Genomic DNA, 27,571 nt, shown 5'->3' on the forward strand with positions numbered 1-27,571 from the left:
AAGAGACTGGAGCTGGTTACTAAGATATTTAACAATGTTCTTTTACATAGCAATTGCTAAGGATGCTTTCAATTGTTTGGCTTACTGTAGTATTCTATGCAACTATAATTATTGTTGCTGAAAAAATTTCATATGCATAGACTTCTTTATTCTCCATGCTATTTTAAAGTCAGCTGTAAGTTAGAAGCATTTCCCCAGTATTAAACTACTTTACTCTTGCAGATTGCTGTAGCCACATTGGAGTATTCTGAATAACAGCTCAGGTGCTGTTCTCTGGTGGTGCACCACCCAAAGTTGATTTTTGTGATGTGTGCAAGGATGCTTTCAATTGTTTGGGTTACTGTAGTATTCCATGCAACTATAATTATTTTTGCTGAAAAAAATTTCATATGCATAGACTTCTTTATTCTCCATGCTATTTTAAAGTCAGCTGTAAGTTAGAAGCATTTCCCCAGTATTAAACTACTTTACTCTTGCAGATTGCTGTAGCCACATTGGAGTATTCTGAATAACAGCTCAGGTGCTGTTCTCTGGTGGTGCACCACCCAAAGTTGATTTTTGTAATGTGTGGAAGTCATTACAGATAAAAAGAATTTAATGCTTTCTGTTAATAAAATATTGTTTCCATTAAGTAACCATTTAGGCACACAGACTACTTCACAAGTATTTATCAAATCTAACAATATCCAGTTTCTCACTGGGATATGTAACTTCTACAGCCATTTTATTTACAGGCCAACTGAGGCACAGAGCGTGGGAATGCTTTGCCTATGGCAGCTACTTGGTTTAAAAGCCAGAAGTCCAGGCATTTTATCTTCCAGCCTACCAGTTTAGAGGACAGTTCCCTCATTTCTTACATTCATAGGCTCTGTCGTTTTAAGGGACAAAGATCTCTTGTCAGAGCAAGGAATGTACAGAAGATGAGTAGCTTTGAGTGCCAGAAATTAGTTAAATAATTTCCAACATGGGGCTTCTTGTGGATTTTTAGCTGGAAGGAGTCAATGTGGCTGTGGTCAGACATGGAGCATAATGCAGAGCAGATTTTTAACCCTGACATTCCTTCATCACTCTCATCTTGGTGGTGATGGAAAGGGATGCAGGCCTTATCTAAACTGGCACTGAGCATCAGAGTAGTTCCCCAGTCCCTGCCTCTGCTGCTGCAAACATTAATTGCATTCAGCATTAAACATATAATTCTTTCTGCAGGTAGTATGGCCAGCTTGTGTGCCTGCCAGGCCCAGCAGCCTTCTCTAAGTTTCCTCTTCAGCCTTTGGTGTGCTCAGACAATGGCAAAGACATCCCTCAGCCTACACTTGATAAGAAAAATGGAGCTCCTTCCTCCTCTCACTGTAGAGCATATTTTGACATCTGCTTATCATTTGAGAAGCATTTCTCAAGCACTGTTCCATTTTCATCATGGCCTTTCTGCTGTTGCACTTTTGTGGATTCAGTTGCATGCCATTGTTATCTTTGCTACTAGCATAAGCCATGAAATACATCTAGCCTCTCTCTAATAGTTATAAGGCAAGGGGAAGGGACTCTTCCATCATGTATGCTGAGAGGACTTTCTGCCAGATTCACCTCCAGCTGCTCTGAGTCCAAAACTACAAAGCTGAATTCAGTTTTCCTGACTGAAGAAAAGCAAATTCCAGCAGAGGAGAAGCATGCCAGCCGCGGTATTGCTACTGTGCTGGGAAAGCCACTAAAAACTGAGATGAATGGAAGAACGATTTGAAAGGCACTGAATACAGCAACCTCCAGGGCCTGAGCTGCACTGTGCAAGGGGCAGCTGTAAGCACTGCTCAGCCCCATTCCCAGCATGCTGGTAACATTGCAGGGTTGCCCATGTAATTTGTTCCTATATCTTCCCTTCCATTTCCCAGCAAATCAAGCTATACCATCTAAAGAGCAGCCTCACTGCTCACCACTGTGTCTGAATTAGGCTGTCGGGGTCAGTCGTCTCTTTTGCCCCAACACACTGCAGCTATAGCAGCATGGTCTGAAGGTCACCAGCTAAGGTGCGTCTGCAGTGCTCTCCCCTGCTGAAAGTACCCTCAGAGCAGCAAGAAGGGGAGTGTCACCCTCTGCTAATAATGTGTCCAGCTGATCAGGTGAAGTGAGAGGGATTAACTCATGCCCAAGTTGTCTCCTCAGACATGCAGGAAGGAATTCCATGCTGGCTATTAGTGACTTAAATGTTATGTTTGCCAAGATTTAACCCATCTGTGGAGATAGCAGCTGGGGAGCCTTGGTTTTCCTTTTCTAGAAAGAATGCCAAAAAAAGTGTTTGAAAGTGTTGAAATTACATCTTGACACTTAACCCCTCCACCACTGTCTGCTTTATATTTAATTTATAATACAACTATATATTTTCAGACCCAAACCCTAAACGAAACCATTTGCAATTATTTTGAAGTGCAGTTTTTCAATTGACCTGATCTAATTTGAGGTTTATAAATTCACCAGGCTTCTTGACATTAAAGTGTTCTGTCTTCACTTAAGTATGGAAACATTTTCAAGCCTCAAAAAATATCCCACAAAGGGGAAAATGTCTGCTGCTCTGCACTCCTCGCTGTCTGAGGAAATGAAGGACAGAGTCACAAGATTTAAAGCAAGTCACTTACCACACTTTACTAAGTTACAGTTCAACTATAGTATTTGACCATGTGCCTGTTTTTAGCACAACAGTCACATTTCATTCGTGCAGCTCAAAACCATCTCCTCTGCTCAGTCACTTCGAAAAATGTGTTTCTTCTGCAGTGCTTACAGAAAGTGAGTTTGTGTCCCTGTGCATGAGTTGCCAATGTAATTTATTCCAGCAACTTCCCTCCCCTCTCCCAGCAAAATAAGCAATACCATGCTCATGTCCCTGTGCGTGAGCTCTCCTCGGTCTGCTGTTCAGAGTGCAGGAGATATTATTTATGTTCATTAGAGCTTGGGATGAATTGCTAATGCAGAAGAAGCAATGACTAATCTATGTGGCTTTTCTTCTGCACTCATTGCTGGGTCATTGTGGGAGAGTCCTTGTGCTGGCATGATATTGTGAGTGACTGCTGTCCCCCAGGTTTGGTTAGGAGGGGTTATAATGCAGCATTAGGGCAGCGGGATGAACTGCAGCCCATGGGCTGCCACTGCACCTCTGCTCTGCCACCCTGCCATCTGGGATGTGAAGTTTTCAGGAGGAGACTCAAACACTCCCCAGCTCCAGCCTTCCATGGCTCTTACAACCCAGAAGTCTTTCCCAGCAGTCAGAATTTTTACTTTGTGTCCCATGTTTAAACCTAAAATCTACAGAGCAACTCCCTTTGGCTTTCTGTGGTTTCTGAAGGGACAAATATTGCTCTAGGGAGGTCAACTCCAAGCACTACTTGCTAGATGCTTGCTCCCAAGCAGCTTGTTCCCACTTTGCCACTGATTGTGTTATACATGTTTAAGTCTCTTAATTTTAACTTGCAAGATGATTACAATGTCATTACAGTTCTTTCTTTGTGTTTTAGTGTTTCTTTGCTTGGGGTTATTTTTCTTTTTGGTATTTAAGGTGCATTATTGTCCCCATGTGAGATTCTTTTTCTTTGCCATGGATGTTCTGCTCTCAAGAGACGTGGACCCAGAGTCAGCCTTAAACATTGTGCCAGCCTTCCATTTGGAAATGGATAGCTCCTTCCCTATGCTTTTCAAACCCCAAAAAATTACTTGGATTTGGAGACACAAGGGCACTCCCTGCCTCTTGGCCAAAAATATGGGAAAAGAATGGTAAACTTCACCCTCAACCCACACTAGATTTGTGGTCTGTATTCTTATGACATGAATGTGACCACAACCCCTAGGTCTGATGTTTCCTAGCTGTTTCTCATCTTTCTTCTTTGTGCCTTGCCTTAGCTCTCAGTGTAGCTCATCAGATGCATTCAGCTCTACCTGTTGATTACAGAGCACACTTGCAACAACAGCTGGAGAGAAAAGAAGGAAAATAGACCTGTTAGGCATTTTTCTTCATCTTGTTTTGCTTTTTGGAGGTCTGAAAGCTCCAGGAGGAGCTAGGAGAGTTAGACTGACTATGAAAGAGAGCAAAATCAAGAAGCCAAACTTATAATCCTACAGGGATGCTGTTCCCATAATGTGCAGAAATACCTTTGTGCAGGTTGTTAGCTGCTGGGGCAGCACTTAGGCATGTGGGATAACCTGATTAGAGAATCAAAGAAAACCCGGTAGCTTCACAGGCCAAATCCTGCCTTACAGCAACCTGATGTCAAATGGGTGTGAATCAAGGAAGCTTTCCCTTTGGCATCATCTGGTAACACCTTGAAGGGAAGGGTCTGAGCCAGCCAGGGTTCTAGCAAGGAGAGAGGCTTAAGCAAATACACTCCCAGACAGGGAGTGAGCTGGAGTCTGAAAATAATGACTTTGTTTTTCCTTACTGGTACAGACTTGGAAGGATGAAAAGAATAAATTTCTCAGGTCTGATTTTCAGGTTGTGTAGAAGGCTTAATCAGGAGTTGGTTAATTTATAACGCTTGTCTTACTTAACTGTGAGAATGTCAAACTGTAACCAAGCTGAGATTTGGGAGCAGAAGATGTGTGTTTTCAGAAGGTATGATCCAGCAGGGTGATTGCCAAGTTTCCCCCAAAATCAGTGTTAACATGGGATGTCAGACAGGATGGTTGTACTGATCCCTTGTGGGCTTAAACTCTGTGTGCCCGAAATGTGTGAGCAGGAGTTACATCGGATCCATGGTGAGAGCAGTTCCAGGCTGTGCTGTTTGGTGGTGGACCCCTCTGCAGCGTGGATTGCTGCTCCAGCTGCCTGCTCTGCTCACAGTCCTGGGTGGGCTGCAGTAGCAGACCAGGGGAACTGCTGAACAGATCAGTCCCCTGTGGAAGTAAGCCATGGAGTTCCGGGTCATGTTGTGGGGGATCGGTATTTATGAGAATTCAAAAATCGGTCAGGAAGGTTTATGGGAGAAGCATCCTCTTGAGGCAAAGTATGGAGAAGCCAAGCTCTGACTCAGGAAGTGCCTAAACCAGTAATCAGTGGAGACTGGAAGCAAATCCCAAGGAATTTCTGTTTTGCTTACCCTGTTCTCATACTTTGGCCTCTGATGTTGGCAACTGTTGGAAATGAGGCAAGCAGTGACTTGGTGAGGCAAATGCTCCATACCTGTGTGTGTTCAGAAAGTTTCATGGCAAATGCTTTAAGAATGGCACAATCTTCCATCAGTATCCGCAGGTATCCTGCCTTCCCTCCTTGGCAGAAAAACGCAGAGAACCGCATGGATGCGGACTGAGATGATGTGATCTGCTTATGCAAAGCAAAATGGCAAATCTGCCAGGTTATTTCTCCATGGAGAAAATTATTGACCTTGCTTTTTCTGGCATACCAGCCACTGTTATAATGATGATGATGGTGACAGCAACCAGACAGAAAGGCCAGCAGTCATTCTTTCCTGCCCATTATTACAAGGTATAAAGCAAAATCCAGCCTGTATTCGATGCTAGTCTGGCTGTGCTCTCCTTACAAATGCATGAGGCAGTTCTCATTCGGGTTGAAATTCAGGACTTTTCATATCGACCTTTCCAAAAACAATCCTTCTGATTCTCTGATAGGAACTCTTGTATTTCTGCGTTTGTACCTTACCAGTGACGTGCAGCCCAGAGATAATGTCTGAGAGCAAATATGAAAGTGAAGAACCTTCTGAGTTCCTGGGTGATTCATCTCCTTACAATACATTCCAGTTGCACATGTAAAGAGTGAATCTTGCCCCTGAGAATACTGGCTCAAAGAAGCAATAACAATGCAGTCAGTTAAAGCACTACTTTCTCTGGGTATTTTGTTGCATGAGGAAGCAGAACTTTAGCCTTCCTGTGTTTGTCAACAAGATCTGCCTTTCAACAGCTTTCCATATTTCTGTCCTGTTAGATTTTTTCCTTTATTTTCCCACCCCCTTATTTCTGTCTATCTAAATAATAATCAATAGTGTAATGATAGATTTTTCTACCTCACCCAAGATGCAAACACTGATTGATAACATTATTTGATAACTTCAGGTCCATAAAGCAAGAATACTAGATGAAGTTTGCTTTTCTAAAGTCCAGTGAAATTACCTGAATCAGATTTATTGTTTGCATCTATGTGGTTTGCACCGTCTGTTCATGGCATGTGTCTTTTAAAGTGCTTGCTTTGAAATGGTGAGTTACCCAGTTGGTGTCAGAAGGGCTGGTGTGGCTCACAGACAACCATCGAAATTATCTTGGTGTTTCTATAATTAACTGCAAGGGTAAGTGAGGGTTGAAATGAGATGAATCATTCAATGGACCCCACTTGAAAAGTGGGAATTTTTTTGGCTCCAGCACTTTAGGAGCAGGCTAGTATGTAAAACCTGTGCAGCAAGCATCATGGCCTCAGAGCTGGCATTTCACAGTCATTATCTCAAACATCATGGGCCAGAGATAAATGAAGCATTTAAGTCATCCTGAGCTTGTGGATGCTTTCCTTACAGCCACAGCTTTGTTCTCTCCCCAGACTTAGCAGTATTCTCTGTGGTGAGAGAGGAAGACCAAGATCTTTGTACAAAGCAGATAAAGATATTTTTATGGGATCTGCATTGGCAAAGTAATTAGGGGGTGTCTGTGAAGCCCCAGGAGTTTGCACTTCAGTTTAGCACTGCCCTCTGTGGAAATTGTCTCTAATGAATTCTGCTGCAAAAGCTCACTCTGACTGCGTAGTGTGGAGGCAAAAGCCCAGGAGTTTTGGCTGCACAACTCCTTCATGTGCTCCTGGCTACAGAAGCTGCTGTGTCTCAGATAACCCACCTGATGAGCCATCTCTGATCAGTTGTCAGAGCTGCTGAGAGAAGGCTCTGGTTTGTGTTCTCACACTGTTCTAAAGGCTTGACCCAGGCCCTGTGCTCCCTGTGCTGTTATCATACTCTTTGATAACTGTTGACTGTACTGCACTTTATCTAGAAGAAATGAAAAGAGGTACCTAAAGCTTCCAAGCAGACCAGCAGCAGCCTCCAACCCAGCTGACCTTTTTAAGTGTCCTGCTGAGATGGTGCTCACATGTGCTGTGTATGTTTTCTTTGCAGAATACACTGGAGCAGTGCAGTGTCTGTGCAAAGCCCATCATGGAAAGGATCCTGCGAGCCACTGGGAAGGCCTACCATCCCCACTGCTTCACCTGTGTGATGTGCCATCGCAGCCTGGATGGGATCCCCTTCACTGTGGATGCTGGTGGCAACATCCACTGCATTGAGGATTTCCATAAGTAAGGCCTAAGCTGTCAGTGCTTTGCTTGTTGTTTTTGTCTCTTGCCCTTAAAAACTCTCCTTTTTCAGACTAGGCTTTCAGGAAATTCTGAACCCTATGCCACTTCCTCCCAAGGCTCTTGAATAGTAGGGAGAGCTTTGCTCCAAGCAGGCATGTTGTGGCATACAAGGTTAATTGGTTAGGGGACAATTCTGCTTGATCTCTGTTTTGCTTAGAGCTGAATTGAGGGACAACCTCTGTGTCCCTCTCTTTTAAGTGCTCTGTCTTCCCTTGCCTTTCACTGTGCATGGGCATGTTTCTCCTCACTGCCTCTACCTGCACTTTCACATCACCACCTCCCTGCCTCTTCCACTGAGCAATTAAGAGAGGTCCTGTCCTCCTGCACTCTGCAGGTGTTTGCTTACCTGCTAGAGGGATCTCAGTGGCCACAGGCTGCTCACAGCTCCTTTTGTTTCTAGTCGCTAATTAGCTTTTTAAAGCTACTAAAAATACAGCCCTGGTAATAATTTATAGTGAAACTGCTATTTAAAGTAAGTTGAAAGGTATAGCTGCAAGTAATTTCTGTCACTGACACACTACCACCCCCATCATCACAACTAATCTAGGGAAGACAGGTAGATATAATCAGAGCACAAATGTTTGCCCTGTACGGAAAAGACAGATACATTACACCCTTCAATTAAAAGATGAAATCAATACTGACAAATGCGAGTTTATATCTCAACCATTTACCTCTTAATTTCTAAGCGGGTAGACTTAATTAGAGCCTCATGACATCAGTGTGTGGGTCTGAAAGCTCAAAGAAGCTGACTGACTTGACAGAAAGGGAAGCAGCCACAATTAACTGGCATGTTAGAATCCAACAGGAGAATGTTCCCTGTAGCCCAGCTAGGCTGGGTTAATTGGCAGCTGCTGTGTTGCTTTGCCTTTCTGCTTTGCCTTTCTGTGTAAGGTAAAATGTGGTCCCGAGCACAGGCCCAGCAGGAGTTTGATGCACTACTCAGTCCCTGAAGAACTTCCCTCACACCCCCTCAACAATGTGGAGAGTGCCCCTTCCCAAAGCCCCACAGGCAGGGCTCACATGCTTTCAGGAGGAAGAGAGCTGATGTCCCACATTGAAGCCTTTTAGCAGTGACTGCATACAGATCTCAGGGCTCTGAGAGTAGAAAGTGGGAGGCCGTCAAGCAGGGAAGGACATAAAAATTGTTGAGTGAAGGATTGAGGGGAAGGTGATGGGAATAGCACAAGACCCAGTGTGACACTCAGAATGTCTTTGGCCAGCCACACATTTTGCAGTACTTTGGCCAGCCCAGTTTTAATTGATTAGGGATGACATGTCCTCCTGATCTGTAGGTTGAGTGTTCTACATCTACATCTTGATAACAAAACTGTAGCTGATGCTCACACTGTTACTCAGCTACTCCCTGAGCTCAGGCCCCACAGTAACAGATCTACATCCCCTGAAATCTGCAGGAATGATCTCAGGATCCTGGGAGATAATATTTGTCTCATAATGAATTACTCACAGTAGCCTGGACAAAGAAATGTTGAAGTATTTTTTAAGTACCACGTTTGAGCTAAATGGCACAAGGAAGGACCTGCATGAAGCAGCACATAATTAATTGCCATCACAGCTCTGGTCATATCATGATCCATTTAAGTTATTTTTCAGAGCACTCGTTATAGCCACTGTTTAATTCATTCTTTCATTAGATCACAGCTACACAGGCATCTTTCATCTGCTGCCAGTGAAATTAATATTTTCCTTTATTCCTAGTACAGATAGATTTTATTTTTTTTTTTCTTTTCTAAGATAGTTAATTCTGAGGTGGTTCATGTGACAGGCTGTGTGGCAGAGTCAATCCTTACTAGGCATTTTAAAAGGGAAGGGCCTTTGATCTCCTTGTGTTCTGATGTTTGCCATAATCTTTGCCCTCTGTCACTCCACAGCCCCTGACCCTGGCTCTCATTACATGGCAGCAGGTTCTGTGGGTGTAAGTTTCCTTTTTTGCGGGCAGAATTTGCAGCCAGGAAACTGGTACCAGTAGGTTTTGAGCTAAAATAGAGAATGATTCACCAGAAGCTAAATGTTCCCAAGCCTAGGAGCAGAGGTGGCCACTTCTCTTGGGAACTGAGGGGAGCAAAACCAGAGGGAATACAGAACATGGGTGAATTATCCAGAAGGGTATATGATGAGCAATAGGAGGGAAAAAGAAAGGGCTGTGCTTCTCTTGATCCCTGAGCTGACCCTGATTCAAGTCAGTGTCTTCATGCAGTGAGTTATTGTCACTATACAATTGGAAGTCAGGCTGGCTGGAACAGAGAACATTGGGGTCTGTGCACCCAGACCTGCTCCCTTTTAAGCCTGGACAACACCCCATTGGATAACTGAGTAGGTTTTAGCTAGAAAATGTAGCAAGTCTGAATTGCCCTGATGCTTCTTGTCTGAGAGTGAGCACAGCCAGAAATGTGCTTCTGTGTGCATAAGTGGGTAAGATGGCTTGAACATTTAAAGTGGATGACATAAACCTCACCAAATTAGTGTTAGTGCAAGGCAGTTCTTTTTACCATTGCTTTTCAGACTTCTAAACTATTTATTCAAATCTCCAAATTTTAATAGTTTGATTTTTATTTTCAAGAGAGGCTCTTGAAGCAGATCCTGGTCATCTTTCTAACTGTGGGATTTGCATGGATTTTCTTATTTACAGCTCAACAAACCAGCAGAAATGTTAAAGACAAATACATAGGACATTATTTAACCCCCCACTTCAGTATTTCTTGAACAGTTTGCCTCATTCCAGAGGCGAATACAGAACAGGGTGAATTAGAGGCGGAGGGTTGTGGCACTGCATAGGTTCCACAATTGAGGGTCATTCAAGAGGCACTTCAGTTGTTAATTGGGGCAGTCCAAATGCTTTGCTGCCTGTCAGAAGTTCTGTAAGTCCTCTTCTAATAAATGTTCTTTAGTATCCTACATACCTGAAATTGCCTTGTAAGACTAAAGTGCTCCTGCCTGTTTTTTTCCAAGGAAGGAGCTGTGCAGAGGTCCCTCCAACCTGTGTTGTGTGTGCACATACGTATGTGTGTGTGTGTTGGTACAAATACACACATTTCTGCCTGGCTCATCCAGTTAACAAAAACTTTTGCTCCAAGTCTGAGGATGACTGTGCCTGTCTCTTGCTCCCTCAGGAAATTTGCCCCGAGGTGTTCTGTGTGTAAGGAGCCCATCATGCCAGCCCCGGGACAAGAGGAGACCGTGCGCATTGTTGCCCTGGATCGTGACTTCCATGTCCAGTGCTACCGGTGCGAGGTTGGTATTGCAGGGACAGAAAGCAAAGGCTGGCTTCACTTCATCACCACCTCACACTGCCCACATGACAGGCACACCCTATTGTAACACTGGCTCTGCAATCAAGTTACTTCATTGACTGCAGCAAGCAAGGAATTTTTCCTCATTTATATCCGCGCAAATGAGAGGAAACTCAGGTCCCTTGTTTATAACAGGTTCATTAGAAGAGCAAAAGAATGTGACTCAGGCAATTAGGCCTTAATACTGGAGAACTTGATAAATTATAGCCTGGACACAAATGTAGCTCATCTTTATGTTCTTAAAATGAAAGCTAATGCATGTTAGGATTTGAGCAAGATTGTACAGGAAACTCAGCATATGGCTCTGGGTTGAAGAATTTTAATGGACACATAAACATGATCATTCTTGTTTTGTGCAATGCTTTTTATGCTGCTTTTCCTGTTCAGTTTCATTACACACTTCATGTAATTTTGATGGTAAGAGTCTGAAGACAGAGAATAAAAATCACCTTAAAGCAATTAGCATGTGGGAACAGCTGTGTTAGGGAACCTTCAAGAATTCTTCAGTGCTAGTGTTACTTGTTGGATAATACATCAGCCAGATGGCAGGGTAAGAAAATGAGACTAAATATATTTCTTATTGCAGTTGCAGGTTTTAATAACTTTAATTAGAAAGAAAGATGGACTAAGGTTTAAAGGTCTAGGCCAAAACTTAAGGCATCTGGTTCAATTCTCAGTCTGACCTTGGCTTTCAGGGTACATATCAGCCCATTACTTAGGCCCATTATTTTTTAAGATGCTGGGGCATTCTTACACTAAATTTTGTAGAGCGTAATTCATCATACAGCATGTCCCCATGCTGGCTGCTGAGATACCCAGGCTTTCACACACATGGATCCATCAGCAGTCCTGGGCCAAGCAATTGCTTGATCACAAAGTGTGGGATAATTCCCAACTTTCCTAACAGCTATACTTAGCCTTAAAGCTTGTAGGCTGACATCTCTGGACGTTTGGGGGCCTTGTTTGGGGGTTTCCATGTTCCTGTCTGACATCCTCCTTTTTGCCACAACCTTTTTGACCAATTGTAATACAAACACAGGTGACAGTTCTGGTAAGGGGAGGCAGGCAGGGACTTTGCTTAGCTGCCACCCCCGGAATGGGGGCTGTAACTTCATGGCATTAACTCTTCCAAAGGAGATTACCTATAGTCAGATATTGGTACTAAACTTTTTCCCAGTGATGCTTCTTTTTTATCCTTTTTTTGAATTAATAAATACGTGCTTCAGTTTGATGTTTCTCCAATGCTAAAGACCTTTGCTGCCTCAGAAATGTGAATGGAATAATCTCCTTTTATTTTCAATTGGATTAAATTCAGCAGAGAGTTTGGGAACCCATCTTCTCTGCAGCATTGTCTCTTATCAGGAAATGGTTTAATCGTAAAAGACATCACGTACCTCAGCTTCATGCTTGCACTGACTCAGGCTGGATCCCGTTACAAGGTGGAGAGTGAGGAGAGAGTTTCTTTGACTAATAGATTCTTTGCTTAATCTTGTTCTTTCTTATTTACTTTGCTCTTCCTGTTCACTTATTTCCTAGGACTGTGGTGGCCTCCTGTCTGAAGGGGACAATCAGGGCTGTTACCCTCTGGACGGGCACATCCTCTGCAAGACCTGCAACTCTGCTCGGATCCAGGCTCTGACTGCCAAGGCCAGCACTGATCTCTGAGTATCAACTGTGACCCTCCCCAGGATGCCCATTGGGGGATATTGCACAAGCTTTGCATGATTTCTTTCCAGCCTAGGGTCTGAATCTCTGTTATTGAAAAAAAGAAAAGAAAAAAAAAGAAAAAAAAAGTCAAACTGGAAGGCCATGGAACAAGAGGGCAGTTTGGGAGGCCATGTTCAGACTGCCCATGACAGGCATCTAATTTAGACACAACTGTCCAGGAGGGCAGTGAGTGAGTCACAGCAGCTGCAGTTAAGGGATGATGGAGTTAAGGGTCACAGCACCTAAGTTATCTGCCTGTATAAGGAGGTCTGAACATGGTCCTTACTGTGCTTCTGTGTTTGATTCCTGTTTCTTAAGTACATGAAGGTAGAGGGTGAAGGATGGCTGAAGTAGTTATTTCTTCCAAATTATTTTGAGAACCTGAGCAGCTCTCATTGAAGTCATGGGACTTCAATGTCTGCTGATGACTTTAACAGGATCTGTGTCACCAGCAGAAGTAGCTCCACTGTCCTAGAAAGTGTGAGAGTAGACCCAACATTAACACAAACAGTGCAACTGCAACTGTACTGCACCTGAGTGCAGGTGTGATCTTGTATCCTTGGGACACAGATTGGTCGTTTCTTAGGCCCTTACTTGTCTCCATTCCCTTCCAGTTCAATAGTGTTTTTCTTTTACTCATGAAAGTCTACTTAGCTATTGCATAAATTTATTCAGTAGTGATGCTTCCAATTCACAATGTATGAGCAATCACAGAAAGATGTGAGCTTGCACACACTACACACACACTACACACTACACACACACAAGATGCTTTTGATTTACCAGAGGCATAAGCCAGTCACGTCCCTTGAGAAGGTATTTAAGGGATGTGGGGCTGGAAACACATTTCTGAAATCCCAGTGGTTATAAAAAGATAAAAATGACTACACAGAACTGCAGTGCAAAGCGATGCTCAAAAAAATCTTACACCACTCTCTCATACAGCCCATTCTAGTGGGACCACTGGCAGTGTTGGTCTCTGGGTAGACATTCAAGCAATAAAGTCTTTTTCCATCTCCTGTTATTACAGTGGGAAGATTTTCCTTCAGCAGTAACAGGGATTGAATCAGGCTTTGGGATGATACACATTTCTCTGATGTTAACACATGTGAACTGTATTTTTCAATTTAAAAAATCAGGTCTTGTTTCAACAACAGCAAAAAAATAATCCTAAATACATCTTCAGTTTTCATCCTAAAAAAACTAAAGAAGTTATTAAACCCTTCACTATGCCATTCCAGAAAGCAGGCAATTTTTTTCCTCTTCCATTTTCATCCCAGCCACTTTTAACTTGCCTCTGTGAAATTCATGGCAGTAGAGTGCTGGGCCAGCAGCAGCATTTTCATCTTCAGTCCAGAATCAATATCTATCCCAAGGTAAATAAAAGCTGGGTACAGATAATACTTTTTTTTTTTACATGATCATGTGTTTAGGGTTTCTTTGGGTTTACTTTGGTTAATTAAAAACAAATCAAAAAATTAGAAATCCATGGTATTCTGAGCAGCTATAATAGTCTTATTCATGAAACCCATAATAACTAAGGTGCAAATTACATAGTGAGGGAGTAATTTTCATATCACTGAATTGACATTAATATCTTATTTGCAGATGTAATCAAGGAAAATACCTTTCTTTGCACTTAAATTAAGAAGCAGAACTGAAACAGTTGCAGGATGATTGACCATAAAAGTGACAAAATGTAACTTTTCAAGAGGAAGTTTCAAGATCTTTATTTCATGCATCTCGCTGAAAAACAATGAGAATGTGGTGCTTTCCTCTTTGTATTAGGCTTCTGTTATAGAGAATAATTATATCTATTAATGCTGAAGAGTTAGATAAGCTGAACTGATAGGAAACAAAGGAAAAATTGTGATGTGATACTGCAGCTCCTGCATATGGTACATTTATTTTCAGTTTAGCACTAACCTTTCTGGAAGAGCACTGTGATATTCAGTAGCTTCAGCTGTCTGTGGTAAATTCAAATACAGAAATACCATTCTGAAACCTCCGTTCCTTACATGGTTTATATGTTGGCAAACTTCACCAGTGTCAGGGAAGTTTCCCAAAATTCACAGCTTGAAATGAATCCTTCTTTGTAGAAGGGTGGCATCATTGAGCAGAAGACTTCCTTCACCACCGTAGGGGCTGTGCTGAAGCAGTTTGACTTTTTATACTGGATTTCTACCCTGGCCTGCAAGAATGTTACTGCCTCAGACATAAACAGATTTTTTGGCACCCTGGCTCCCACCAGGTTCCACCAGGTTCCTGCTCCCTGAACCGTGGCATGTAAGGTCCTTCTGAGCTCGCTTCTTGACACGCAGTCTGCACCACCAGCAGTCCCAAAAACCTTGCAAATACTGAGCAAATCTAGTTTGAACTAACCCTGCAAAAGCAGGGGAGGTCAGTGCTGGGATACAAGCACAGGTGATGCATTTGGGTGCAGAATGAGCCATTCATCAGGCAGAAAACACAGCTCTGATCTTCCTTACTCTTGTGAGTGTTAAATCAAGTGCCTGATGAGACTCTCCTGGATAACACTGAGGTAATTGATGGGAACAAGCTGCTGTGCCTTCCAGCAGAAAGTGGCCTAGACTGAGGACTCAAGTTCAGAGCCTTTGGGCTTTTTATGGCCCTGCCATAGGCTGGACTGGAGCAAGTGTTATGGCTCCTTGTCTTCTGCCCTCTGCATGAGACAGCTTCTTTGCAGTTTCCCAGAGACATTATGGGATTAAACTAGTCACAGACTAGCACAAACTACTGATTTCTGGAGCTCTGTTTTCTCTTTCCAGAAAAGTTTGCTGGTATGTAGGCCTGGGACTCCAGCCCATTTCAATGCACGCGGCCAGCCAGGAGATCCAGCTCTGAATCCTCTCTGTTATGAGAGTGCTGTGGTGAGTTGGGCTGGCATGCAGGGAGGTGAGAGCCAAACTTTTCAAGCATTAAATACTTCATGGATGAAATATGATTGACAAAGATTGAACAGTGTTGATGTTTGAGGTGCTGTGGCTGGTTTCTAGACCTGACACATCTGTGCAAAGGTACTATGATGGGTTTTTTTTCACCCCTAGACACCAAAGCCATCTGCGCGTTGCAAGGAGGCGGTGTCCAAAACCCCCTTCTTTTTTTCTGTGTGGTTTTGTTTTCCAAAATTGCCATAAATATATTTGAAAGATATAGTATCACACAGGCTCTCATCACCCACATGTATATGGAAATCTCCCTGCTGATGCTTTAGGATTTAATAAGAAATGCTGGTGGGATTTATCTCAATTGCACTGCAATTAAGAACCACTGGGATATGGCTTCATCACAATATTTATCACATACTTATATCATATTTATCTGTTCCAAAGAAGGAGTCTTTTTGCCAAAGAGACTTTGCTTTTCTCAAGTTGGACCTTCTTAGCCATGACAAAAATCACATCATCTGTGGCTGTGGTAATGTCCAAACTGTTCCTTTCAGAAAGAATTGGAAGATCACCCAAACATTTCTGTTCAAGTCTGCAGTTTCTGCTTATGCTGCTTCGTCTTTGTCTAGCATTTGTTGGCAAGTCGGGCCTGATCCCATGATTTCTGTGGCCAGACAGGGCCCAGGATCAGGTTCTAATTTAGCAAAATATTTATGTCCCTGGGGTTTGTTTAAGTGCAGACTTAAAGCCATTGCATGGTGTGACATAAGCCATTAATACCAGACTGGTTCTTTATCCCCTGATCACACAGGTTTTTGGGTAGGATGTGGGCACAGTTAAATTTCTATCAAATTATCCATAGCACAGGAAATGGCTTCTGTGTCACCCTTATGCCAACTGCAGGGGAACACCACAGCTGATCAAATGTAACATTTGGATGAGGTTGAGTTGTTACAAGATGAGTGCTGTGTTGGGTGGTTGTGGTACCTTCCATATGTCACAAGTCGCCCTACAGCCAGATTTACTGTATCTTTGAGCAATGGCTTTAAAACTCTTTACTTAAACTTTCTCCAGGAGATTGGGTTGCCTTGGTTACAGGCCAATCCTTAAGCACATCCCCAAGGCTAACACTAATATTTTGTGAATGTGATGGTTTTATTGTCACTTATTTTATTCATTGAACATTGCTTTTAAAAACAGAAAACCACACCAGTTCTTTAGCCTATCAGATAACACACCTTTAATTTTGGTTTGGGAGAGGTGTTAATATTTTAATTCTTAGATTTTTATCATGGCTGCAAAACACTTGAGTAATGACTTAATCATAGAGGTGTGGGAGTACCAAAGTGTTTGTCACTCTACATAATAGTGTTCATCCTGATAGCAGGAGTGAGGCTTTCACAAAACACAGGCCTTAAGTTGACTTTCTGCCTATCAGCAAAATGTGCCTGAGAAGAATGAAAAAAAAAAAAAAAGTGGCTTTAAAGAAATTGTGGTTGTTGAAGAGAATATGCAACAAGTCTGTCTGAAATCTCTTTGGACCTGTTATGGCTGCTGCCTGGCTTAGGTTTGATAGATGCTGGTTCCTTTTGATTTTGGGAAAGTCTGGAAGACAGGGAATAATAGGACCCAAGGGAAGGTTCTTGAGAGAAATCCCATGTCAAGGATAGATGTTAGACACCTGGTGCTTGCACTGAGTGGCTCAGAAAGGGTTTTTAGTTGCTGACTGGTGTCTGATGGTGCCTGGTTGCTGCAGTGGGGTCACAGTGTTTGGTTTTTGTTCAGCAGCCTGGGGGGACAGCACCTCACACAGGTTCAGTGCTGCAAGCTGGGGCTCTTGGAGAGGCGTGCTGAACCATCCCACTGTGGTGAAATTCCCACGAGAAAACACCAGCAATGGTAGCTGAGGGTTGGTTGTGAAGGAGGGCAGGAACTGCTCCATAACCTAGAAGTTAGTAAAATACAGACCAAGAGAGCCATGAGAACACTATTTCCAGTTAGAGCTGGTTGCAATTTTTACACTAAATTACGTGATAGCAGAAGGGCAATTTTTTTTAATGAGAAGTTCTCTCTTTTTGCAGTGTTACCCACAACATTTTTGGGGGTTGTTTTTGCTGTTATGATTAAAATTATACTGAATTTTTATCTAAATAAATTTCAGAATTGTTAACAAATATTTTTATATTTCAAAAACCCATGACTTCTTTCACAGTTCTTTGTAGTTCTTGGGTTTCTTCTGCTGGTAAATTAAAGTTTCTGTTGCAATTTTGAAAACTTTTTTGGATAATAATTCTACTTAAAACCAAGGAAATGTTCTTGGGAAATGGTTCAGTATTGGACCTGGTGAAATAAAAAAAGCTTTGAAACTTTTTACAAGATTTTTTTTCCTATTTTTAACTAGTTTTGCTAATTTTGAAGTCACTGTTTCCTTTGTTAGAACAATCCAAGTAATGTGACTCTTAAAATAACAGTGTTACTTCTGTTGGATTAATTTTTCTTATCCGTCTTAAAGCCATGGAGTGGCTAGCTATAGGGACTCCCAGTGTCTTTTTCTGTGGCAACTGCAATTTTTTTCTTTGTTTTTATCTTGGGGTCTTTTTCTGTTTGGCTTTTCCCCCTGAAATTACTGAAGAATATAGGCACATTATGGCAACTGCCATGAAAATCAAGAGATACTGATTGAATTTCATCTCCTTTCCGGGCTTGGGAATGGCATTTTTCCTTAAACATTTCTAGAAATACTACCTGTCTCCCTCAGCATTTCAAGTTTGAAGTTGCAACAGTTGGTTGCCCAACTGGCATTTTGAGCCTGAGAGAGAAGAGACTTTACACCTGTGAAATTATAACATTCATCCAGCATCTGAAAATGTAAGAGAAAAAACACAGCCTCAGTAAGTTTCCTGGTGGACCCTGAGGAACAGCTCTCACCTCAGCCTGGACATTTTCTGCTGTGGTCTGAACAAAAGCTGGTTCCACCCTTGCAGAGCAGTCTGGCACACACACACATGTCAGGTGTTTGTGGGGCTATAACTGAGCAGAAATACAGGCTGCAGTATTGACTGTTGCTACTTAGACTGCACTGGGCTTTATTCCTGACTACATGTCCCTGGTCTCTTTGGCTTCATGTAACGTGTGGAAGCACCGGGTTTATCACGGGTAGCAAGAGCATCCAGTTAAAACTTTTTTTTTTTTTTTTTAAATTTTGCTATTTGTCCAGTATTCTTATCCTACTTAGATGTTTTAGAAAATGAGGAAGGAAACAGAAGCCCCAGTGGTGGCATTACCTTTACGTTACCAGGGGTTAGAGTCCCTCCCCAGGACCATCACACTTGGGGTGTCTCTGCTTTCCTGCCTCTGCCTCCCCTTGTCCACAAGCCTCTCTCTTACCCACTTTTTCCATGTCCTCAATGTGCACTCCTCTTTGCAGTAAAGATGGTTTCTTACTTACTTCACCGAGGTATTGTGAGTCTTAGCTAGTAGTTGGAAAAACTTGTTCAGATCTTTAATCAAGTAGTTTTGTGCATCCTTAGTATCAGTGGCCTGCCATATGGATATCAAAGAAAATTGTTATAATTATTGCTTTTAAAATGATTATGAAATTGTGCCTTACTTTTTCAGTCATATTTAACCATGTAATTTAGAACCACATGATTGCAGGGATTTACCATGAAGAAATATGTTTGAAGGATAGTTTGTTTTTTAAATATTTTTTTCCTCAAAAATGATTTTATTAGCTTTTCCTCTTTTATTTTTTCCTCCAGTTATATCCCTTTAATATGTTTGTGTAAAAGGGCAGCCAGAATTTGCATTTGTGAGAGACAGAAGATTTTATTTGGTCTTGTATGTAGAGCTTTCATTTTCTTTTATGTTCCTTCAGGAAAATTCCTCTCTCCCCAATTACTCATGCTGAGATGTCTTTAAATGCAGGCTGACCAGTAAGGGTTTTTTGTTGCTGTTTAATTTAGAGTGTGGTTTGCTTTGTGGTTGTGGTTTTTCTTTTAATTAACCAGATATGGGGTGCCGGGGAGGCATTGCACATTAATGCAGAACGTTAATGCTAATTTTCACAGAAAAGACAAAATTAGAGTCTTTCCCTGTCTCCAGTGCAGTTTTGTTACTGCTCTGTGTACAACACTAATATTAAGCCAGACTGTAAAGGCTAAATACTCAGAGTGACCTACTTCCATTCACCAGCAAGAATCCTTTGTCAGCTGACTCCTGTTTGTTTGTTCATTTTTAAATGTCGGATTACAGAACGAGCATCTCCTAAAGATGAAAGAAAACAGTGTTTTCATGTGCAGGAAATTTGGGGTTGCAGCAACAGAACATTTTCTTTGTGAATTTGGATGTCGTGGTGTTTTAAGCTCCTGCCTGGAGCCTAAATCAATTTGGCCTCTCATCCAGTTCATCTAACTGGTGCTCCTAAAAGGCTGCAGCCCTGCAAAAACTCATGCAGCATTTTTGGCTGCCTTCCCTTGCTCCCATTTGGTACATATTTGCACAATTTAACTGAGCTTTTCTTTCTGCTGAAGGTCAGATGCAAGCGATACGAAACACTAAACTTTATAAACAAGCAAAACCATTTCAACCACAGCATTTTGGACTAGAATGGGTTTTTAGGTGGCGCACTGTCTGCTGGCCTTTGGAGAGGGGATCCTGAGACTGCATTGGACTGGAACAGGAGGCAAAGCCACAAGCCTTGTTTTTTTTTTTAATAAACTACTTACTGTAATCCAGCTACACAGTTTCAGCCTCACACTTCAGAAGAAGCTTCCAGTAGCTATGCACGTACAGGCACTTTCTCTCTTGCAGAAAGTGAAACTTTCCCAACCAGAGTAAATTTAACCTATTGCATAAGATGCTGGAAGTTGGTTGTTTTTTTATTTTCCTTGGGAGTCTCACTGTAACCTCTGTGTGCAGAGGATGAATAGCTTTTCTTTCTTCCCCCTCTTTTTTATTTTTTTTTCTGACGAGATTAGATGTTGCATATTGATGAGCTAGCATTTCAAAGGTCCGTGGGGCTTTGGAACATATTAAGAATCTCTGAAGTTTAATATTCACCATGTTTTAAATATTCAGAAGGAAAAATCTGCATAAAATGGCTTTTGATAAATACGTTCTAGGGATTCTTTCTTTCTCTCTTACACAAGCATTGTGGGGATTGTGGCTGTGCCACTTTTGTTCCAAAGCGTCTTTTCTTTCAGCATTTCAGGATCATTTTGGTTCCATTTGTATGCCCAGTACCAGTCCTGAAGTCTGTTATGGTTTCTGCTGGGACTGTACAGCAGGCAGGTGGAGGTGACCAAGAAAAAGGGTCAGCTGAGCATTGGAGCTCCTGAATGTCTGCTTGGGGGCTCCCTCTTGATGACAGCTGGGCGCATCCAGCCTTTTTCTGTGCCTGCTTCTCGTGATGGGGTTGGGATCAGCCCAGTGGTCAGGCCCAGATGAGACCTTTCTGCAAAGGGCTCTATACCAGTGGGGTTTTGAGATTGGAAAGGGCAATATCCAGGGTGCAGGAGCAAAGCAAAGTGTCATTTGATGCATCTCAGATCTCACAGGGCAGTCTCCTCTTCCTTGGAAGTCTCTTCAGTGAGAATCTCAGCAGTAAAAAAAGTGCCTTTAGGAGAAATCCTCCCCTGGGCATGCTCTGTTTCTCATGCTCGTGAAAATCTGATTCAGGCTTTAGATGAGGAGGATGCAGTGGTGCAGCTGTTTTGCTGTATTTTCAACACATGTCCCATGGTACATCCCAGGGTGTTGCAGGACAGCGCTTTGGTCCCTCTCACACCCAGCCTTGCCTTTGTCACACCAGTCCCTGTTGAATCAGTGCCTGGTATTTGTTCTCAGGACCGCTCTGGCTCAGGCCAAGGGCACCTCATGCCTCTATGCAAAAGGTGGTGCTTTCAGGTTTTACCTTACAAATAATGCAGCCCTTTCAAACTCACCTTTCTTCTCTTACGTATTCTTGACAGAAGTAGGATTTTAAATATTTCATAGCATTCTTCTTTCTTCTTCCTTTTTTGCCAGATGCCTTGAAAACATTGTCAGATTACGATCTGGGGGGGATCAGGATCAGTTTCCTTTCCTTCTTGATTGCATGGTGTAGGTTTGCAATGAGGGTTTTGTCCTTTTTTCTTCTTTTTTTTTTTTTTTTTTTGTTAGTCTTACAGAACAGATGCCTTCATTTTATGCAGAGAAAGATTGTCTATGATCAGAGCTAATCCAGGATGGCAGGATTGGACCCCCACAGTGAAAGCTAGAAAAGTGATTGCAAAAGTATTCTGTTTCTCCTTTATTAATTGCACAGGAAGTTTCCACCAAAGGCTCATGTAGCCCAACTGGCCTATGTAATAAGTAGCAGGGCCTGTAATTACAGTCTGTCTTCTGATCCTATCTGTGCTCTGACTTTCTAGGCACTGCAGTTCTATTTACATCTGGTTCTCTGTCACCTTTCTAAATTTTTGATTGGTCACTAAGGGAAGGAGAGCACGAGCCATGAGCCCTGAGAGGTGCAGTGAGTACAAACGAGGGAGTCCTCCTCCCTCTCAGGTATCCGCCTGATTTGGGACACAGAGCACGAGGAGCAGGAGGATTTTACCAGCCATGCAGCAGAGGAAGTGGGCTGCCTGCCAACTGGGCATCTTTCAAGACCTCAGAGTTCTTTATAGGACTGGAAACTTGAACCTTTTACAGGTCTTAACTAGTGTACTCTCCTGTGAGATAGTTCATCAGCATTTCTTTGCTTGGAGCTGTTCCTACAGGATTTGACCTTTTTTCTCTGTAAGATTCAAGGTTTTATGGTTGCAAAGAGATCCTTCCCCATATGGCATGAGGAGGGAGATGGCTGTTGGCATCGAGCAGAAAGCTGTGTTACAAATCCAGGTATCAGTGTGGAAAGCAAGAGGAACTTGAGTGAGAGGGGGAAGGCAGTGGTTTACACGTGGTTCAGTACCAGGTTCACCAGCGAGCACAGTCTCAAGCAGATGAGCTCCCTGGGGTGCCAGTTCTGAGACCTGCAAGAGAGTAATGGGCTCCTCACGGGAGTGTTTGGTGCCAGTCACTTGGCAGTAATCTCTTGTCTCTTTGGAAACATGCACTAAACTTTGGGTAAAGCTACAGAATGGTGCCCCCCAGACTTTTTCTTCAAGGCAGACTCCCAGTGTTATGTTTGATCAAGAGGAATGAAAGCCATTAGGAAAATACTGCACTCTGCAATAAAAAGCATTAACAATCTACTATGGACACTTTTAATGTCCATTAAACTGTTACACAAATTGTCCCTTTTCTACAGCCTTCATTATTTTTAACCTGACTTCTGTTTAAAAAATACCCCTCAATTTTATTTTTTTTTTTTGTAACTCTGCTTCTAAGAAAGTTGATGCTTTAAAGGGAAAAAAAAAAACACCCTTAGTTTCAAACATGGGTTTTTCAGGCTTCTAAATTAATAATTTCTACACCTGACCCAGTTCCTGCAGCTGCCAAAAAAGAAAAGAGAAAGCTATTTAAATTTCTCATAGAACCATTTATCTCTTAAAATATGCCAAGGCAATTTGAGGTGGGGGTGGAGACTCAGCTATTTATCTCAGCAGCTTGATTTTTCTCTTTATGTTTCTAACTGTCAGGGGGAAAAAACCGGTAGGAAGCTATTCTTGGGCTATTATTGATGTATTGTGTTGCCATTATGCAGGATGTCTGCTTTGCTATATACGGAAGGACATTAATAATAGCCATCTCCCCTGCCCCCACCCTCGGTTCCTCTTTGGGAAGATATGGTTTAACTGGAGCATCTGCTGTGTTCAAATTGCTGCTCCTTCCTCCCCTTCCCCCAGTTCATTCCCAAACTAGTTTTAGGAACCAGGGCTAAGGAAAATAAGGAGACATTATTTTTGCCATTTTTCTGCCTACTTCTGTGGTTGCTCCAGGCAAATAATTTCCATGCCCTGTACCTGTCTACCCTTTTTCCTTCCCATGTATTGCCCCTGCTTTCATTTTAAGTTCATCAATGCAAAGAAAAAAACTCTTTCTTGCTCTCTTTTTCTCACAAAGGCTGGCTGGCAGAACAGGCTCAGCAGCAGAGCTCTGATTTGTTATTACCCAGCATTTCATATCCACAAACGTCGGTTTCATTATTTCCAATTAGTAGGAAAATGTATTCCCGTTCCCATCCCTCCTATCCAGGTTTAAAACATTGTTATGAGACTTTAAAGGGTCCGTCGACTTGTTTAAAGACTTGGATGCTTGTTTTATTTTTGGAAGCAGAGTGTACAGTGAACAGGAATAGTTTGATGTTTAAAAAATAGCCCCAGTTCAGCATTCCCCTGAAGTGCGGGAAGTCCTGTCTCCACAGGGCTGTGCCAGCAGCGTGACAGCCCAGAGAGCAAAGCCAGCTTGAAAAGGAAAAAGAACTGGCCTGCCCCACTTCATCTGTGAGAAGAGAGAGGTGAAAATAATAAACGTGGCAAGAAAATAAAGGGCAGAATTGCTCAGATTTTTTATTTTAATGGCTGTTCCTATGTCTCCCGCTGATTTTGTTCCATAGTAGCTTTGCTTATTCAGCATTTTTTATAATCAGGACCATGTGCTTTTTCAAGGTATCATTATTTTTACTTTTCATTTGTTGAGTTGTAGTCTTGCCCTGGTCCCCATAAGGTATGGAGCCACTTTGGCTTGGGCACTGAATGAAAACAGTTAGGAGCTCTGTCTAGGAGAGCTTACCTAGAATTTGGAACCAGCAAATGCAATAAGAATATTTTCCAGTCTGATATAGAGAAGTTTTCAAAATAGGAATTCTACATGGTAGGAATGCCTTCACTGGGGGAAATGCTTACATTTCAAAATGAAAGGGAGATGGCCATTCAGTGTAGTTTCTTGTGGGTTTTATAATCTTTCTTGGTGGTGTACAAGGAGAAAAATGACACCTTCTGTTCCCTAAACTAAGCCAGAGCCTAGCATCTCCTCTGCAAACATTTGCTCCAGCTCCAGCTTTCCACACTGCTGCAGCATGGAGTGAGGAAGGCCCGCTATGGGAACAAGGTCAACTTCATCCTCTCCACAGCTGCTCCCCATGGTGAGTCTGCGTCCAGCCTAGGGCTTGATCCTGCCTTCCCAGTGTGAGTGTTTTGCCAGAATCAGCTGTTTTCTCTCTGCCATTAGCTATGGGATTGTGTGCAATGATGAGGATTTGCAGGGAGGGAGGAGAAGATCCTGTTCCAATTAGGCTGCCTTTGTGCTAATGTTTCATTCAGGGCTGCATGAGATAAGAGCAGTTTGCACTGAAATGCACAGCCGGAGGTTGTAGTTTGAGTTTCAACTGTGTTGAGATGGTACCCATTGAAAATCCAAACTGGAGCTCTTTTTTGCATCTGCCAGTGCTTTACTGACAGCTCTGTGTGGGCTGGAAACCCATTTCAGTTTTGCAAATGGACATTTTGTGCCTTGTCTCCCAAGTGTGATCTAGTTCTTTGCTTTATCCACCTAAGGAGTATTTCTAATGTGCCTAAGTAGCTAAGCTCCTGACAAGCATCTCAACAGAACAACCAGCAAGGTGACAAGTAGGCTATTGACAGGGCTGCCTTTACAAAAAGTGAGTAAAGTATTCCACTTTCTTCACCTGTGCCTTTTCAGAGACCTCCTGTGCTCTTTTATGGACAGCAGAGAAACAGTCCCAGTGCTGAGCGGGGATGGGAACAAGGAGGGTGATGGAGAAGAGAAGCAAGAGGCTAATGCTGAGCATCTGTTCTCCATGGGGATAAGCAATGGCTTATCCCATGAGTGCAGCTTGTCTTGCTGTACACACCCTGTTGTCTGGTGGGCAACTGTTCTGTAGCAGAGGTACTTGGGTATATCTCCTCAAACATCTCTTCCAGCCAGAACTCCAGAGTCATTCATATCTGAAGATTTCGTTTCCTTAATAATGTCTCTTATAAAATCTACATCACTCATTTTTTATATAATGCTAGAAGAGAAAATCTGAAGGTGAACCAAAGCTTGATTGGTGCTACTGAATTTAAAAGGCTGATATGCTCTCATTTTCAATCCTCAAAGTAATGTTTTAGCAAAATTTTCCCTGCTGTGATCAGACAGGAAATGCAAGGTGTATTGGGAATGCAGTGAAGGGAAAGATTTGATGTTTTGATGCTCCCACTGTTACCTCCTCTACTGTCTCTTTGGAGAGTGAGAACTGAGTATTGGTAGAGATATGGGCAGAGCCAAGTAATGGCTGGACTTTCTCTCATGGTCTTGCTAGAAAGGATCTGCCTTGGTGAGACATCAGCTTTCTTGATGGTCCTATACTTTTCCATGCCACAGCTTGTGCTGTGGACAGTCAGAGAGCCTGAAGAGCAGCCTCCAGTGCCTTCCCTCTAGTTAGTCAAATGAGAGACCTCAAGTACTAATTCTGCATTTATTGAAGTCACTTTTCAGAAGAGAACAAACAGCAGAGGTTGTCATGTTTCAGAGCCCAACCTCTCACGCTGGCTTTACCTGTGGGCAGATACAAGGGGGTCTGAACCACACATAGCTCATTCCAGAAGGATTCCTCTTGGCTACAGGCCCCATGGAGAACCCCCTAAAGGCTGGGAGAATTATTCAGGCCTTTCAGACTGCAAGGAGGAAGTGCCCCCAGGAATGTATTTGCCCTGTGTAGCTGCTATGCTTTGGCCCATCCCTGCCAGTTGCAGACCTGTGTGCTCCGAGGGCTCCCCGGGGATGATCTGTACTGGATGTGCAGTAGTTCTCAGTGGTTTGAGGTGGTGTTTCAGCTTCATGGTGGTTGTTGGTTTAGCCCATGAGATGGAGAAGGTTTTGTGTTGTTGCCTTTGTTGCAGTTGGGAGGGAGCGTGACTAGCTGCTCTGCTTGTCCAGTGTCAGCAGACAGAGGCTCTCAGTGGTGTGGGCAGCATCTTCCTTTTAAATGTGAATCACTAGCCTGGGGATCGGGGCAAGGGGAGGCACAAGGAAGCACTTCCTATATGAGGAATGCTTCTGCTGCACACTCTGTGCCCTCGGATCCTAATGAAGTAACATTACTTGAGCTTTTAGGACTGGTCTCCTTTCTGTCAGAGCTTGGGGGTACCAGAGTTTTACTCCTTGCAGAGCAAAAGCACTACCCAAGTCTGTGGGGGGCCTAATCCTGCTGCCATTGGAATTTCCCCGATTCCTGTGACTTGCTGAGTGCACCTCCTGTGAGCTGCTGAGTAGCCTCCCTTGTCACTGAACCCATCAGGCCACTTGTCTCCCTCACTGACTACTTCCATAGGGCTTTGAGGGCACTCAGGAAATGCAATCAGCACCTTACAGGATCAATCTGCTAAGCAATAAATGAAGTTTTTTCTCTGGTAACTTGTGTGCATGAATTGAAAATCATTTATTCCAATTTGTTCTGAGGACAGATGCAGCATATACACATTTTCTATATTTATAAATATATATAGATATATATATTTTGTTCTCAGCTAGTTACCTCTTCTAAACTGCAATTTTCAGAGCAACCGGCATATATTTTTTATTCAACACTTAAAATGACTTTTTACAGTAAGAGAATGAAAGCTGTTTTAAGCATGTGTTTTCTGTATTTTTATTATGCATTATCCAATTATATTGAGATGTATTTTCCTCTTTGCTCTGCTCTTTCGGTTGTTATCCTTTTTATCAGTTATGCTTTTCAAATGTTTTGTAAGGGAAAATAAATATGCAAAATCGCCAGATGCCTTTTTTTCTTTGCAGAAGAAGTATCACAAATGCTTTTTTATTACATTTTACCAATCCAATAAACTTCTTATAAATTTCATTTTTGTTTGCTAGCGTGTGAAATTATTTTTTCAAGTTGAATGGTATTTACTTTCTTCCAGCCTCCACCTGCAATTATGCTTCATATCCTTCACCTTTTTCTCTTTTAGGTTCAAAATTTCATTGCGTGGCTCCTGAGCATACCTAATTCGAGTCTGTTTTACTGTTGGGTGAAGTAAGGATGCAAAAGTGTCCCAAGAGAGGCTCACCCCTGTCATACTGACCATGTCTTGATGAATTTTGCACTGTTCCTAAAAATGTGTCTTTTCAGTGGAGAGTACTCCGTTCCTAACCCATGCAGTAATCTGCAGAGTTGGGTTGTAGGGTAAGGTGTCCACAAATGTTCTCAAATTTGTGTTGTGATGGGGTGACAGCAGAGCCAGACACCTTGCTCTGCAGCTGAATGGAGGAACACTATTCAAACTGTTATGGGCAGAGTAGAAAGAAGTGTGGTTAGCAAAGCCTGTCTCTTCTAGAAACTTGTTTCTAGGCTATCACTGCAGTAAATAATCAGGATTGTTCCCATCTGCTTAAGA

General features: G+C 42.6%; 1 protein-coding gene across 8 annotated transcripts in view; it reads left to right on the forward strand.

Annotated features, from left to right (window-relative positions):
• The window catches only part of LOC120504263 (LIM domain containing preferred translocation partner in lipoma), a 336,133-nt gene extending 309,097 nt beyond the window's left edge, over nucleotides 1–27,036 (forward strand). For all 8 annotated transcript variants that reach the window (XM_039713605.1, XM_039713608.1, XM_039713606.1 and 5 more), the window contains 3 exons: nucleotides 7,083–7,261; nucleotides 10,453–10,573; nucleotides 12,169–27,036. In XM_039713605.1, the coding sequence (XP_039569539.1) occupies nucleotides 7,083–7,261; nucleotides 10,453–10,573; nucleotides 12,169–12,297 (429 nt within the window). In that variant the 3' untranslated portion in view covers nucleotides 12,298–27,036. The remainder of the gene's footprint in view (nucleotides 1–7,082; nucleotides 7,262–10,452; nucleotides 10,574–12,168) is intronic.
• The last annotated feature ends 535 nt before the right edge of the window (nucleotides 27,037–27,571 follow it).

The sequence above is a fragment of the Passer montanus genome, unplaced genomic scaffold (genome assembly GCF_014805655.1).
Source record: "Passer montanus isolate IOZ18808 unplaced genomic scaffold, ASM1480565v1 scaffold29, whole genome shotgun sequence".
In the NCBI taxonomy this organism is placed as follows: domain Eukaryota; kingdom Metazoa; phylum Chordata; class Aves; order Passeriformes; family Passeridae; genus Passer; species Passer montanus.